This window comes from Lingula anatina, chromosome 2 (assembly GCF_051362555.1).
Source record: "Lingula anatina isolate TDL-2025a chromosome 2, LinAna3.0, whole genome shotgun sequence".
NCBI lineage: Eukaryota > Metazoa > Brachiopoda > Lingulata > Lingulida > Lingulidae > Lingula > Lingula anatina.
The window spans coordinates 35,091,960-35,106,830 of record NC_141768.1 but is presented as its reverse complement, the minus strand read 5'-3'; the positions used below and the strand labels follow the sequence as shown (position 1 = coordinate 35,106,830).

Below are 14,871 nucleotides of genomic sequence, written 5' to 3'. Positions count from 1 at the left end.
TAGGACCCTTTTATAAATGTCAGGTAGATCCTCCCCCCCCCTCCCTATTCAAGGGTGGCAGGTGATGGCTGATGTTGATAGCCTCTTTTATCTTCCGTGGGGTGTCAGATGACTCGGATTTAAGGATCTTGGTTGAATTCTAGTCAATCCAGTGGCTGGTGCCTATTACGTGTTCAGAAATGGTCAGTGAGTTACAACATCTCACATTAGTCTGATGAAGGCCTACGTCCAGGTTGGTCGTAAACTAGTGGATTTTCGTTTTGTGTTTGATAATTTTCAGTTATGATGAATGGATGTATTTCCAAAAACCATTGCCTTTGTTTGAAAATGCATGCTTCAAGTGAAGAGATAGATCAAGAGAGAGAAAGACATGCAGACAGACAGACAGACAGACACACAGACAGACACACATGGACAGACCTAGAGACTGCATAGGCCTTTTTCACATTGTAGGGTACCCTTTTTTGTTTTGCACCCTTTTGACTGGTCTTGGCACAAAATTATCCTGCAGAGTTTTTTTTTTACTCCTTTTCACACGTTGACTTCCAATAGGTGGGACTAATCAAAATTAATCCAGCTTTACTGCATGGATGATGGCCTTGTTGGATGTAAATGGTGGGAAGGGGGGGGGGGGGGGGCTCACTCTAATTGACTTTTTTATAATATCCACGTCATTAATATCTCAAAATGGTGCGAAACAAAAAAGTGTGCTGCACGATGTGAGGAGGGCCATTAAATGGGGGAGGGGAGTTGAGAGCAGATTTTGTGTATATGTGAAGTGTATTTGCACTGCATACATGTGCTTATAACAGCATCTGTATACATGTGAACTTGTTTTAAAATGACCAAAATATGTAATATGTGTGAATGCATGTGCTGCAGATGCCTTTAGGCTAATTTTTATGTGATAAATTGTTATAATTGGTCGTCAGAAGACCAAATGATTTTACCTGTTTGTTATGTTAGATATTTTCAGTTTCTGAGGTGCGGTGAGACATCTCTGTTATATCTTATTATGCTTAGTTAAAACTTGCGAGCTGTATCTGTAAATATGAATCTGGTTGTAACAGAGCATCTGTGCTATTTAAATGTGACTGTGTAAATGTTCTGAATTAATTGTTATAGAATATTCTTGGACTTGGGGATATTATTAATTTATGCACAGTATCAAATATATTATCAGGTTGATTGCACAGGCTAAATAACCTGTTTATATATCTATTCCTGTTCTTGCTATATCTTCTCTACAACTGGGATTTTTATATGTGGAAGTAAAGTCATGGTTTCATATTGTGATTTGGAAAAAAAAAAAAAAAAAAAAAACTACTGACATAGAAAGAATGTCCAGTAGTTAACAAACACTGGAAGTCCTTGGAGGTATTGTAAGACAACTTCTCAGTAGCACTGTAATTGTATTTAACAAGGCTCAGTCTTACTATTTTTATCTCTGTTAATATTTTATTCATTAACAAAGCCATAGTTTTGGATTGTCTTTTGATCAAAAGCAGGGACAGCAACATTTATCATATCATTAAATTCATTTGTCCTGTCTGATTGGTTAAAAGGTTCTTTATATGGAACAATTTCTTGCCTAATGTCACATCACATACTGTCAGTTATCAAAACAAAGCTAAAAGGGAGTAACATGTGTATAAATATATATATATACACATATACATTTGTTATTGAGGCTAGGTGAATCAAATCGAGGTATTCATGTTTTCAATCAAAAGTTAAACTGCATTCATGTGATGAATTTGGTACACAGTAATTATTTGGGGAAAGGTAATAGGGAGGGGGTCTATGATATAATGCTGTATAAGTACTTGGCTATTGCCTCGGCACATGCAAAAAAAAATTTTTTTTTTGATCTCCTGTAATGTAGTGTCCTTGTGTTACATTGCGTAACAAGGCATTAACTTTTTTCCATCAGCTGTTAGTGCTGGCGATCTAGCAATACACATAACTTGAAGTAAACAGGTTGGCTAAAATTGATTCACAAATGCTTTTTCAATAAAGAATATTCTCAGTATTTATTGAAACAAAACATCATCTGATAATAATTACTTGATCGCTGATGTAGACTGCAAAGTGATTGGTGAATATGACTTATTTTTTACCGATGTGATAGTTGTGACAGAGAGTTGATGGCGTAGAATATTTGCTGTGGGTCTTCTTTGACCTAGTAAAGCGTGAGTCTACCCTTTTACTTTCAAACATTTTGCACATAAGTTGATATACTAAGGGATATTGACAAGGATTCAAGATATTCTGTTTTTCCAACCACCAACTATTGGTGCTACGATTTTGCGTGTGCTAAAATTTACAAGCATGGGGCTTTTATTAGTTCTGCGAGTCGAAGAAAAGTGTGCTCTTAAGAGTTGTACTGCTGGTAGTATTATAATTATTACTTTTTAAAGTAAGTATTTGCTTCTTATCTGATTACTGCTTCAAGACTTCAAGTAATTCATAACACATTACGTTTGTCTGCATTTGCATATTAGTTCTTTCTTCTCCTACAAAATCAAAAACACCTGCGGGTGAAACATCTAAGTTGCTAAAGCTGAAAGCAATTTAGCGAGAAACCCCTCGGAGATGGATAGCTCGTTAGATTGATCTAGCTATGAAAACCTAGTTTAAAATTGTTCTAGGATAATGAAAAATAAATCGGTTTTATCCTAATACAAGTTGCCTTAGCAACTTAACTCCTGAGTACTGATCATTTAAAAAAAATCTTAATATGGATGCAATAGTATCAGCCATGCATGTGAAGAATTAAGAAAAATGTGGCAGACAAATATTTCAAGGACATTCCCTTAATTACCATACCAAATCTCCCCAGTAACTGGCTGCATAACTATTAATGTCAGGCCGCATGGACAGTTTCACAATTTTTGTTTATATGTTGTATATTATATTTTGACCAACCACTTGAGATTTCAAGCATCCTTTTTTTTTATAACACATGGCAAGACCATGTTGTTCAATTTATTGAGTTTTGTATGTGACAGACAAAAGCAATGTTAGTAATGATTTTAAGTTAGCACTGCTGGACTTGGCTTCTAGCTAAAAGTTTTGAGTAACTTTTCTGGTATATTTGGATATTAGTTGTCACACTATTTTATGTTAGAGAATTCTAAGATGCACCATCTTAGCTGGCTTGTCTGCATATGTTCAGGTTGGGTATTAGGGAATATTAAACCATTTGAACTCATCAGTTCTGATTTTGTTTAACAGTGGTTATGGCCATTCTTTCCCCTTTTTAACTAGTTATGTTGCAATATCTGTTAATGCTTTTGTTCATCATAGATATGTGTTTATTTGCATGAATATTGTTATATTTACTGTTCATTTTCTGTTGGGCTTTTTCTGTTTTGAACAGAGCTGACAGCATTGATAACCATTCACTTAAGGATCGGAGCAGGATTTAATTCACCATAATAGAAATTTAAAAAGTGATGATTTGTGGAAATGTGGGTCTGAAATGTGTGTATTTTTATCAAGAGTCATAAAATATTGATGAAATGGAAATCCTGCTTCTCCTTTGCACTGCCTCTTTTCCCCTGTTGTGGGTTCATTATTATATATATTTATGAAATCTTTATGCATTAAATCTTGTTATTTCTCAAAATATAGCTTCAAATCTATTTACATCTTTTTGAATATAGAACTTAAAAAAAATGTAACTAAGGAAGATGTTTATAAAAGAAATTAAGACGTACTGCTGATTTGAATGAGTGTTTTTGAAAAATTAAATTTTTCATAGTTAAATTTTTTGCAAAACATAGAAAACCATTTTGCTGTTTGATGTGAAGCTCTAATTTTTAAGCTATATCAGCCTTTCTACCCCAATCCAAATCTTGTGTGTCATCAAGTTGATTGCCTTTCTACACAAAATTTCACCATCTATATTCTTAGCTCATATCCAAAACTGCAGCCTCGAAATTAAAAAAAAGATAAAACCCTTTTTTCTCAATGTCTTTTTTTGCGTAAACTTATAACAAATGTTTCTGATACACAGTTCAGTTTTAATTTTTTTTTTTCACTTTTCCAGATCCATCCATGACTGGTAATAAAAGTTTACCCAACTTTGATCGCTACATGAATTCTGAGAATGGCAGTGACAGCAACCAAGCTTCTGACTCTCATTCCAAGGTATGTGTGTCTCACTTGGTTATGAATTATTAAGTTAATTATTGAATTACCAGTAGATTCCTTGTTTAGATATATAATATTTTTATTGTTTGTTTGGAAAATCACACTGTAAAAAATTATAGTGTCAAGAAGATATGAAATAACTTAAAAAATACCATCCATAAAATTTTCTTTGGGATGATCGCATAAATTGGCTAGATATTTCGTATCCTTTGTCTTATTGATAAACATTTTAAAATGAAAGAAATGTCATATGAATGATATCTGAGAAAGCTGTAACAAGTATAAGGGGATTGATAAGCCCATTAATGACTAGAATCCAAAAGTACTAATTATACTGCAACAAATCTCTGTCTATGTGATGCCACAGTTCTCCAGGAACATATATTTATGTCTGTCTGCTTGCCTCATTACAAACTCGTGATCACAGAGTGACGATGAATATGAGGATGAGGATGAGTATGATATAGGGCAATCAACAGTTATTTTAGAGCCGGAAATGCTAAGATTGCAGAAGAAATACAGGAAACGCGTATGTTGTTTCAAGGCAATTATTTTTGAAGTGGTTTGATAGCTATTGGCTGTATGTACAGTAAAGAACACTTGATGAGAAGAGGCTCTCATGGGCAGCTTGCTAGGTGATGTGTGTATGCAATAAGTGCTGAGACATGCAATTGCATCAGTGCACAAGTGTATCAAGGCATTGTTGCTGCTGCTGCTCCTTCCTCTCTCCCCTCCCCCCCCCCAAAAAAAAAGGAATAAGAAAAGATAAGAAATAGAAAGTAAAAAGTATTATTTGTTGCTGCTGCTGCTCCTTCCTCTCTCCCCCCCCCCCCCCCCCCGAAAAAAAAAAAGGATTGAGAAAAGATAACAAAATGAAAGTAAAAAGAAAAGACTAAGCAATGAAAACAATGGGTAAGGGGAAAATACATTTGCTATGAGCCACTGGCAAGTGCTATGAATTTGCAAGGCGCTTTGTTCTGGTTCTTGATTAAAATGTGTTGAGTTTTTAAGGATAAAGTTGAATATTCTCTCGGCATTCCCTGTACATTTTCAGTCCATTAACATATAAATGATAATACTAAAAGTTATGGAGACCCACTTAATTTATTCATCACTCATTCATGATAATTACAATTATTCTAAAAGAAAGAGATGCACAAACTTTTCTTTCTTTATTTTGCTATTTTTGTCTGCTGGATGATATTTTACAAAAGAAATGCATCATTTATTGAATAGAATCACCATTTCATATATATATATATATATATATATATATATATATATATATATATATATATATATATATATATATATATATGTTTTACAGTTCTCTAGAGTTCCGTTCATGAAGAAGATCCCCCATGGAGCAGAAACGGCCAACATCTTGGTTGGAGAGGTGGATTTCCTGCCTTACTCCATATCGGCATTCATACGTCTTCATGATGCCATAATGTTAGCCGACTTTACTGAGGTCCCCGTACCATCGAGGTTCATTTTTGTCCTACTTGGGCCCAGTGGGACCTCCGCCAAAAACAAGCAGATTGGGAGATCCATGGCGACTCTTATGTCTGATGAGGTGAGTTGTCCATGTACTGCCCATGCACTTAAGGATCATTACTAGTAAAACTATTGTTCTGTATAGATCGATCCTACTCCATGATGATAAATATTCCTGCTCCTGATGTTGAGTAAATTACAGAAAAACTGGTGATTATATGAGTAAGTTGGAAACAAGAGGGAGGGTGTTAATCTGATTGCATTCAGTGAGTGTCCCCGCAGGGTTGGATCTACTTATAATGATATTTTCATTGTTAATTAATGGGGCCTTCGAGCTTTGTTTGATGAAATATACATAAGGCATTTTGCTGCAGTGATTTTTTTCAAATATTTTGAAAACAAATTATGTATTTCAGGTGTTCCATGATGTGGCATACAGAGCTAAGACTAGGCAAGACTTGCTTGCTGCTATAGATGAGTTTTTGGACCAGGTGACTGTGCTGCCACCTGGCGAGTGGGATCCCTCCATACGTATTGAGCCACCTGGCAAAGTCCCATCACAGGTACTATATACAAAACTCAAAAGTTCGTTAGAAAATCCCATGATTATTGTGATGTCATAAAAAAATTATTTAAAAATTGTCAGATATTTTGTGTTAAGTTATGAATCCCAACTATCAGGACAATCCTCAATGAACCAAAACTTTGGACAAGGGCAGGAAAGAAATATTTGAGTGAGATATCTTTTTGGTTAAAAGGAAATTACTCTTTTTTAATGTGATAGGAAGCCAAGAAACGTGTTCAAGTAAAAATGTCATGGAAATTACCAGTATATTTACTTGAAATTAGTCACAGGCTATCAGAAATATAAAAATGGAGGTATTGTTATCCCTTTATTAACAATAAGCTTGTGTTTATATTATCAGTTTTCATTTTTTACATAAATAAAGATTTTAGAAAAGGTACTTGTTAGCTTGGCTTTAAGTAAGCAGTTCATTCTACACGCGCAGCTTTTTAAAAAAAATTAGTTACATTTTTTGTGAATCTGGACTCTGAAGCAGACGTGCCTAGTGTAGTAGCTTGCTCTGTATGTGCTTCAATATTATATTTGCCCCATTTTGCTTTGCTAAGGAAAGCAGAAAGACCACAGAAGTAGCTAACTGCCTCACCAATGGGAACCTCCCCCAGGAAGAGGAACACGGAGATCCAACTCTTGTCAGGACTGGAAGGTATTGTTCAGTCCAGAGGGTGGGGCCCCTAGAGCAGGGGCGGATTTAGGCCATCTTCTGGGTCTTCTGGAAGACGGTCAGATTTTTAAGTTAACATTGAAGGGTATCTAATTTTTTCTGTCGGAAGACGGTCAAAAAATGGAGGATGGATCAACAAAGATAATTTGGAAGACTGTCAGAAAATATCTCTTGATCCGCCCCTGTAGTGGATTAGGCTACGTTCACAACCAAGTTGATCCGGGGATTAACTGATCAGCGGATCAGATATGATGTGCACTTGAAAGCATGCCGCATAATCCCCTAATGGATTGCCCACCTCCCACATTTGCCATCCCTGCAGGGGCAGAACAATTGAAATTTTTTTAATCATTAGGGAATTATGCAGCATGCCTCCAAGTGGGTCAGGCCTTATTTGATCCGAGGATCAGTTTGTCTGTGGATTAACTTGTTTGTGAACTCAGCCCTAAGGTGAAGATTTTACATGACAAAGAAATGGGATGGTAACTACAAATAAGCTGGTGGTTTTTATCAATCCCCCTAAATGTTTGATGGTGCTTTTTATTATAAGTGCTTATAACAACACTGCGTTGATGGATAGAAATAAAGGTGGAAGGAGTTGGGTATCAAGAAAGAGGTAGAGGTCTACCTGAATCATAATGGATGCCTTTTTAATCTTAATTCAAAGACCACCGGAAGATGGGGAAAGCCTTAATAATAAGAGGTTCATGGGTGGACTGACAGTGTATGTAGACTTTTAGAAATCCAGTGATCAGTGCTTATTGTGTTAGAAAGAAGATCAAACAGCCATGGTGCTGGAATAGGGAGTGACATTCATTGTCTGTGTCTTCCTCATTGAGGCCAAAAGATTCTTATATTTTTTTCCTAGCAGTAGAGAAGTGCTTATAGTGTAAGGCTGCATAGTATCCCCTTATCATTTGATATTTGTGTATTCCTTTATGGAACCTTCTTGTTGAATTGGCTTTATGCTTTTTTATTACCCCCTTTTTTTTTACAGTGCTTAGTTTTTTGTTTAGTTACATTTATTTGTCTCTCTGGTTGTATAGATGGTAGTTTAACTTGCCATAAAGTTTTTTTGTCCTAGCTTTTCAATGTCCTCTTACTTTTTCTTCTTTTTGGGTTGTTTTTATGAAAAATCTCTTACGCAAGTAGCATAGTCTTTCAGGTGCTACTTCTGGAACTGAAAGTATATATGTGTATATAAATATATACAGTGATGTTGAAAACAAAGTGTCTTGACAATGACACTTAAAAGTCCATTTTTGTTTCTTAGTCTATTTCTATTCCATGATTCAGGATTTTACTTATTCATGATCTATTTATGTCATGTGTTATTGGTTTTCAGATTCTTTGGAGGTTTACGAGAAGACATCAAGCGTAAGATCCCATGGATCTGGAGTGACATAAAGGACGCATTGCACATACAGTGTGTCGCCTCCTTTATATTCCTGTACTTTGCCTGCCTAACTCCTATTGTGACATTTGGAGGCTTGCTCGGGGATGCAACTCACAACTACATGGTAAGATGCTGGTGTAAAATAGCTATGATTTTTTTCTGGGATCATGTCTTTTTGTCCCAATATTTTCATCAAAAATGTTATGAAGCTATGAAATTTTCTTTAAAAGGTCAGATGGGATTGTGTTAGAAAAGGTGTTTTTGTGTGGAACAGAATTGAAATATCAAGAAGTAAAATATCTTAAATATGTAAGGGGTTTAAAATTTGTGAATAGTTAAAATACTTTATTATTATTATTATTATTATTATTATTATTATTATTATTATTATTATTATTAACACTACAGGCTGCCATAGAAAGTATCCTGGCTGGAGCCATCTGTGGAATCACATATCATTTATTCTCTGGTCAGCCGCTGACCATTATAGGCAGTACTGGACCAGTGCTGGTGTTTGAAACCATAGTTTTTCATTTCTGCGAGTAAGTAAAATGCAACCTTATTATACGAATTCAATTTCCAATGTTTGGTAGTAATTTGGAATGCTGCACTTGGGTTAATTTAAGCCCATCATTTTAATAATGTTATCAAAATATTATGATTTGTTTTCACGAATATGTTTTGAATTTTCTGTATGATAGACTCATTACTATCTGTCATTTGAAAGTACACAATTTATTCTACAGTATATGTCTGAGAAATTAACTTATTTGTTTGCATGTGACAGGATTTTAAAACTTGACCTTTTTTGCCCAATGTATTTTTTTTTAGATATAAAAGCCATGCCCATTGAGCAGACTAATAAAAACAACACCAAGTCACCACAAGCTGTTGTAATATAGTTTTTAAAACATTTTATTTATTTATTTATTTATTTATTTATTTGTTATATTTCAGAGACAACCACCTGCATTACCTCAGTCTTCGCTTCTGGATCGGCATGTGGACATGCTTGTTCTTAATGGTTATGGTGGCTTTCGACCTCAGTGCCTTAGTCCGCTATATCACACGGTTCACAGAGGAGAGCTTCGCCTCTCTCATCTCCCTCATTTTCATCTACGAGGCATTTGCGAAGTTGTTCAAAATCCAGGACTCAAGTCCCGTGAATCTGGACCCAGAGATACCGCTGACATACGAGTGTCACTGTGTCCACCCAAATGCGACACTGAACTCGACCAACATCACCGACCCCGCGAGTATTCAGCACTCGAAAGAGGACATTGTGTTCCTGTTTTATGATAGACACGCCGAAGTGGAAGTGATCGTCAATGCAACCCACAATGCATCATTTCCATGGGCGTCTCTGAACAAGGCGGACTGTAAGCTGTATGGTGGGACACTGGTCGGTCCAGGTTGTGATACGGTGGAATATGTGGCAGATGTCTTCTTCTTCTCCATCCTTCTGTTTTTTGGTACATTTGTACTGGCATATGCACTCAAGGGGTTTAAGATGAGCAGGTTCTGCCCTCTCAAGGTGATTAAGTGTGTTCATTGTGTTTTTGTCAAGAGAAAAATGTTTGTTGTTGCTTATTATGTTATCAAGTGACTAAGTGGCATTTCACTGGATTTTAACTTTTGAAATTGTATTGGATATCTGTGAGACTTCGCACTTAGAAATATTTTCAAAAATGAAACCTACTGCGATTTTACCACATTGCATACACTTCTTTTATTTTGAGACGTCTCATTATTTTGCTAAGCATCAGAGATGCTTAGTTTAGTTTGACTTTTTCATGCTACACAAAACGTTTATTTAGATATAAGTCTTTATATGTATTGTTAGTTATGACAGTCTTTATTCATCGTGTTTGTGACTCTTAACATTTACATGCTTAACTCTTACAGGTCCGTTCTGTGGTTAGCGACTTTGCTGTGTTTACTGCTATTGTGGTCATGTTGGTTGTGGATATTGTTATTGGACTTCCAACACCAAAGCTGCAAGTGCCCGACACATTTGTGGTAAGTTAAGTTATAAATTGCCATATTTTGTCTTATTTGTACCCAGTTGAATAAGTTAGTGTATCAAGTTCCCATAATTGCTTTATGGGTTTGGTCAGAGTAAGACTGTAGAATGCAAAATTTTCCATACTGCACAACTCTGCACAACTCTGGTCTTTTGTGACTTAACAAAGCTGTTTTGAGAATGTACTTATCAGGGGCGGATCCAGAGATATTTTCTGACAATCTTCCAAATTATCTTTGTTGATCCATCTTCAATTTTGACCGTCTTCCGACAGAAAACATTAGATGGCTGACAATGTAAACTTGAAAATCTGACTGTCTTCCAGAAGACCCAGAAGACGGCCTAAATCCGCCGCTGCTTATTTTTTCAAATGAAACAACGTCATGTTTACATATCCTTTGAAGAAGAAAAATAACAATTACAGCATCTTCAATTCCTCACTGTAACAATAAATTGCATTTGGTAGGTAGTTGGAAAAATTCCTAGTGCCAAAAGATTAAAGGATTGGTAAAATATTGTTGGTTTGCCTTAATATAAAGTCTGTTCGTTTCCAGCCAACCAGGGCAAATGACAGGGGGTGGGTTGTGAACCCACTGGGCAACCCATGGTGGTGTATCCCAGCAGCCATCATACCGGCTTTGCTGGCAACCATCTTGATATTTATGGATCAGCAGATTACAGCTGTCATTGTAAACAGGAGAGAAAACAAACTAGTGGTGAGTCATGCATTTCAGCTAGACTGATGTGTGAACAGGGGTTTGTTGTAGAGAGAACTGGAAGTTTATTTATTTATTTATCCATTGATTGATGGATTGATTGTTTGTTTGCAAATGCCCAAGTAAAAGAGACCATTCCCATTGATATTTAGATCGATCTATCCCCTAGGGAGTCTCACTAGATAGCTGTCAGCTTAACCAGCTTAAATGTCTGTCCCGCCTACTAAAAGCTGTAAGAGGGCAATTAACTTTTGTGTGGGCTCGGCTCCCGGAATCTGACAGCAATTTAACGTGATCCCCCAGGGAGTTAGGTGATCCAGATGGATTGATCTAAATCTGTGGGAACCCAGTCTAAGATAGATATATTTCTGTCGATTTCTGAATATATAAAGTTTTCCTAAGTCTTATTTCAGAAAATTCCCCTTCTTACCTTTGATATATTTCTGTCAGTTACTTAATTTATATAAGGTGCTTCAAGTTTTCCTAAGTCTTTTAATTTAAAAGAAAATTCACCTTTTAACCATATATATGCTAGCTTTGCTATATGTTAGTTGAGGCCTTATTATATAATACACAAATTAATATGCTGATTCAACATTTCTGTCTTCAGAAAGGAGGTGGCTACCATCTAGATCTCTTCATAATAGCCTCATTGATAGCTGTCTGTTCCCTCCTGGGTCTGCCATGGTTTGTGGCAGCAACAGTGCTTTCCATTACTCATGTACAAAGCTTGAAGAAAGAGTCAGAATGTGCAGCACCTGGGGAGACACCCAAATTTCTGGGAATAAGGTGATGATTATTACCAGATTTCAGATTCTTTATTGATAAATACCTTCACATACGAGGTACAATCAATGACAGCATGACTAACTATAACAGAGCAATAACTAAATTACCAGTAATTTCCATACACAGTCTTGGGAGTTTTATTACCTCCATCATGAGGTAATGTTTTTGTTGCTGTTAGTTGGTTTGTCTGTTAACAGCGTTATGCCACGGAGGAATTTTAATGAAATTTACAGATAGGTCACAAAAGGACCAAGGGAAAAATGATTAGATTTTGTGTTTGGTGTTAAAAGCTACAAGAGAGCTTAATGAACTCATAATCTGCAGTTGTCAACCTAGTGAGAAATAGTACAGGATTCATAATCGAGTTTAAGATAAGAATTCATGAAATATATTTTTGATACTAATATAAAATGTTTTTTATTTAAACAGAGAACAGAGAGTTACTGGTGTAGCAGTATTCTTACTAATTGGGGTGTCTGTGCTTCTCACATCAGCGCTGAAGGTAAATAGAGTTGTATGGTTTTGAGAATCTTTGGTATTCGTTTTTAAGAGAGATGAATAAATATGCATTTGAAGAGTTAGGAAATTCTGTTCCCTGAATGTTTCTTTGATACCCCTTTGCAAAATATTTCATTGAAAAAAATTAATGTGTTTCTTGTCTGCTACACAAATATAGCTATGCCCTACAAAATTCTGCTATTTGTTTCAGCATCTCCCTCTGCCAATTTTATATGGTGTGTTTCTGTACATGGGAGTGTCTGCTCTTAAGGGAGTACAGGTAAGAGATGTTTACTCAGTAACTGTCTAGAGAAGTTTTAGGTTAAGCCAAGGTGAATTAGCTTGTATCACTTTGTTGTTCAAGTGAGTTTCAGTTTAAACCATGACTATCTATAACTAAAGAAGAACAAGGAATTTTATCCAGCCATTTGAACAACAAACAGTGGAATCTTAACTTGTGTTTATCCTTAGTTTACGACAGCAAGAGAATCACTTAAAAAAAAAAAAAAAAGAAAATAATAATCAATGGTTATTACATTTTTTATTTACACATAATTTAAACACTGTGGCTTTGTTCATTATTAAGTCAAAGATAATTGATAAAATCCCACTTGTATTTTTTTTTCGTTATAACGACATCAAAAAGAAAAAAATCATATCATTACTCTTGGTTACAGTTTGTAGACCGTCTGTTGATCATCTTAATGCCACCGAAGTACCAGCCGGACTACACCTTCCTGCGCCATGTGCCTCTGAAGCGTGTTCACCTGTTCACAGCTATCCAGCTGTTGTGTCTCATCATCCTGTGGGTTATTAAAACCATTAAATCCATTTCTATCGCCTTCCCACTTATGGTAGGTTCCAGTAAGGTCCATCTGGGGATGTTGGGATATTGAAATGATTCTGTTGCATGCTAAAGTTTTTCTTTCGAAGTGTCTGGTAGATTTTGAGCCCTTTTGGTATAACCTGTATAAACACCTACGTTGTTTTACATTAACACTTAGTATTTCTAAGGAGTAAGCCATTTCATTGTTTACTAAACCTCTGTTTGATGTGACATTATTTGTGCTCCTTTGTTCATCATCTTGTATTGAAACATGCTCTCCAGATTACAATTGATGTTTTCTATATTTTCATCTAATTTTTCTTGTTGGATTTACCTGAATCCGTAACAAATAAGTATTGATGTGCTCCTTGTTTTATTGAGACCCAAGGTTGACAGTGAAAACTGTTGCCCAAGTTTGTGTATTTCAGTATTTATTTCTGTTAGTATTGCAAAAAAGGTGATTGATTGGTTTTTAGTGGCACGTATTGTAACAAGAAGCTAGCTGTAGTCCTAGTATTTTTCACACATCCTTTTCATGCTAAAATGTAGATGTACGGAACACTATAATGTTTTCAAAAGTGAGAGAATATGAAAAAAAAAAACTGTTTCAGTAAATAGAAATGTTCTGTTCGGTTCATTTAAAGTATGAAATTGCAAGAAAACTAATTTGCACTAAATTTATGAAATATATGATATGCAGAATTGTAGAATTACTTAGCCTTTTTAATAGAAATTTGCTTAGGTGTTTGTTATAATTTCACTAACACGTAGTGTAGACACGTAGAGATGGTTGTAGCTGATGCTTGCAATGTGAACCAAAGCAAGCTTAGTGTATAGCAACTAATTTGCTTCCTATCTTTAGCTGCTTGATATTTTAGAATTTTAGTTGCTAGCTCAATTACTGTAACATTTATGTATTGTTAGAGGCATTATATGTGTAGATTAATGCTAATTGGAGTAGCATACCATTAGCTATTCCCTGCCTCATCATTATTTGGTTAATGAGAGAGAAACTGTTTTAATGTTAATGCATTTACATTCCTTCTGAAAGAGTGCATGCCGAAGCACATTAAGTACACAGTGCAGGAATATTAAAATAGGATCAAAGTAAAATTTAGAAAATTAAATTGTAGAATTTGGTTTGTTTGAATCTGGATTGATTGTAAAAAGTATTTTAAAGTAAGCTCTAATGTTTATTGTTTGAATTATAAATGTAGTACTTATATGTAAAAACCAAAATATTTTAAGGTAACTTGGTTTACAAGTCTTCATTTAAAATGAAGACGTTTTCAAGACCTACTTACACTTTTTTTCCCTTACATTTACCATGATTCAATTTTGCTGTCGTGTGATTTTTAAAAGATGACATTTACATATATAGGACATACACATACATCCAACAAAGCAGTAAACCAAGTTACTAATAATCTGCCAAATTACCTTTATTAAGATGTTGGGGACAATTTTATTCCCCAGGTGCTGGCCATGTGTTTTGTAAGAAAGGGAATGGACTACCTGTTCAGTCAGGAGGAACTGATGTGGCTGGACGATGTCATGCCTAACGCTCACAGGAAGGAGAAAGAAGAGCAAGAGGAGCTGAAGAAGAAAGAAGAGGAAATGGAAAATGAAGAGGTATCTGTTGGATATAGAGTGACAGTTACATATATTTTATGATACAAAAGTTATGTTTGTTATTGCTCAAAGCATGCTGAATATTTCAA

The 14,871-nt window shown here is 35.4% G+C and overlaps 1 protein-coding gene across 8 annotated transcripts in view; it reads left to right on the top strand.

Annotated features, from left to right (window-relative positions):
- Nucleotides 1–14,871, top strand: part of LOC106163009 (electroneutral sodium bicarbonate exchanger 1) — a 48,135-nt gene that overhangs the window by 28,416 nt on the left and 4,848 nt on the right. For all 8 annotated transcript variants that reach the window (XM_087005730.1, XM_087005722.1, XM_087005729.1 and 5 more), the window contains 14 exons: nt 4,055–4,155; nt 5,486–5,734; nt 6,072–6,218; nt 6,787–6,884; nt 8,248–8,422; nt 8,707–8,840; nt 9,256–9,832; nt 10,204–10,317; nt 10,876–11,037; nt 11,648–11,826; nt 12,256–12,328; nt 12,536–12,604; nt 13,002–13,178; nt 14,627–14,782. In XM_087005730.1, the coding sequence (XP_086861856.1) occupies nt 4,055–4,155; nt 5,486–5,734; nt 6,072–6,218; nt 6,787–6,884; nt 8,248–8,422; nt 8,707–8,840; nt 9,256–9,832; nt 10,204–10,317; nt 10,876–11,037; nt 11,648–11,826; nt 12,256–12,328; nt 12,536–12,604; nt 13,002–13,178; nt 14,627–14,782 (2,411 nt within the window). The remainder of the gene's footprint in view (nt 1–4,054; nt 4,156–5,485; nt 5,735–6,071; nt 6,219–6,786; nt 6,885–8,247; nt 8,423–8,706; nt 8,841–9,255; nt 9,833–10,203; nt 10,318–10,875; nt 11,038–11,647; nt 11,827–12,255; nt 12,329–12,535; nt 12,605–13,001; nt 13,179–14,626; nt 14,783–14,871) is intronic.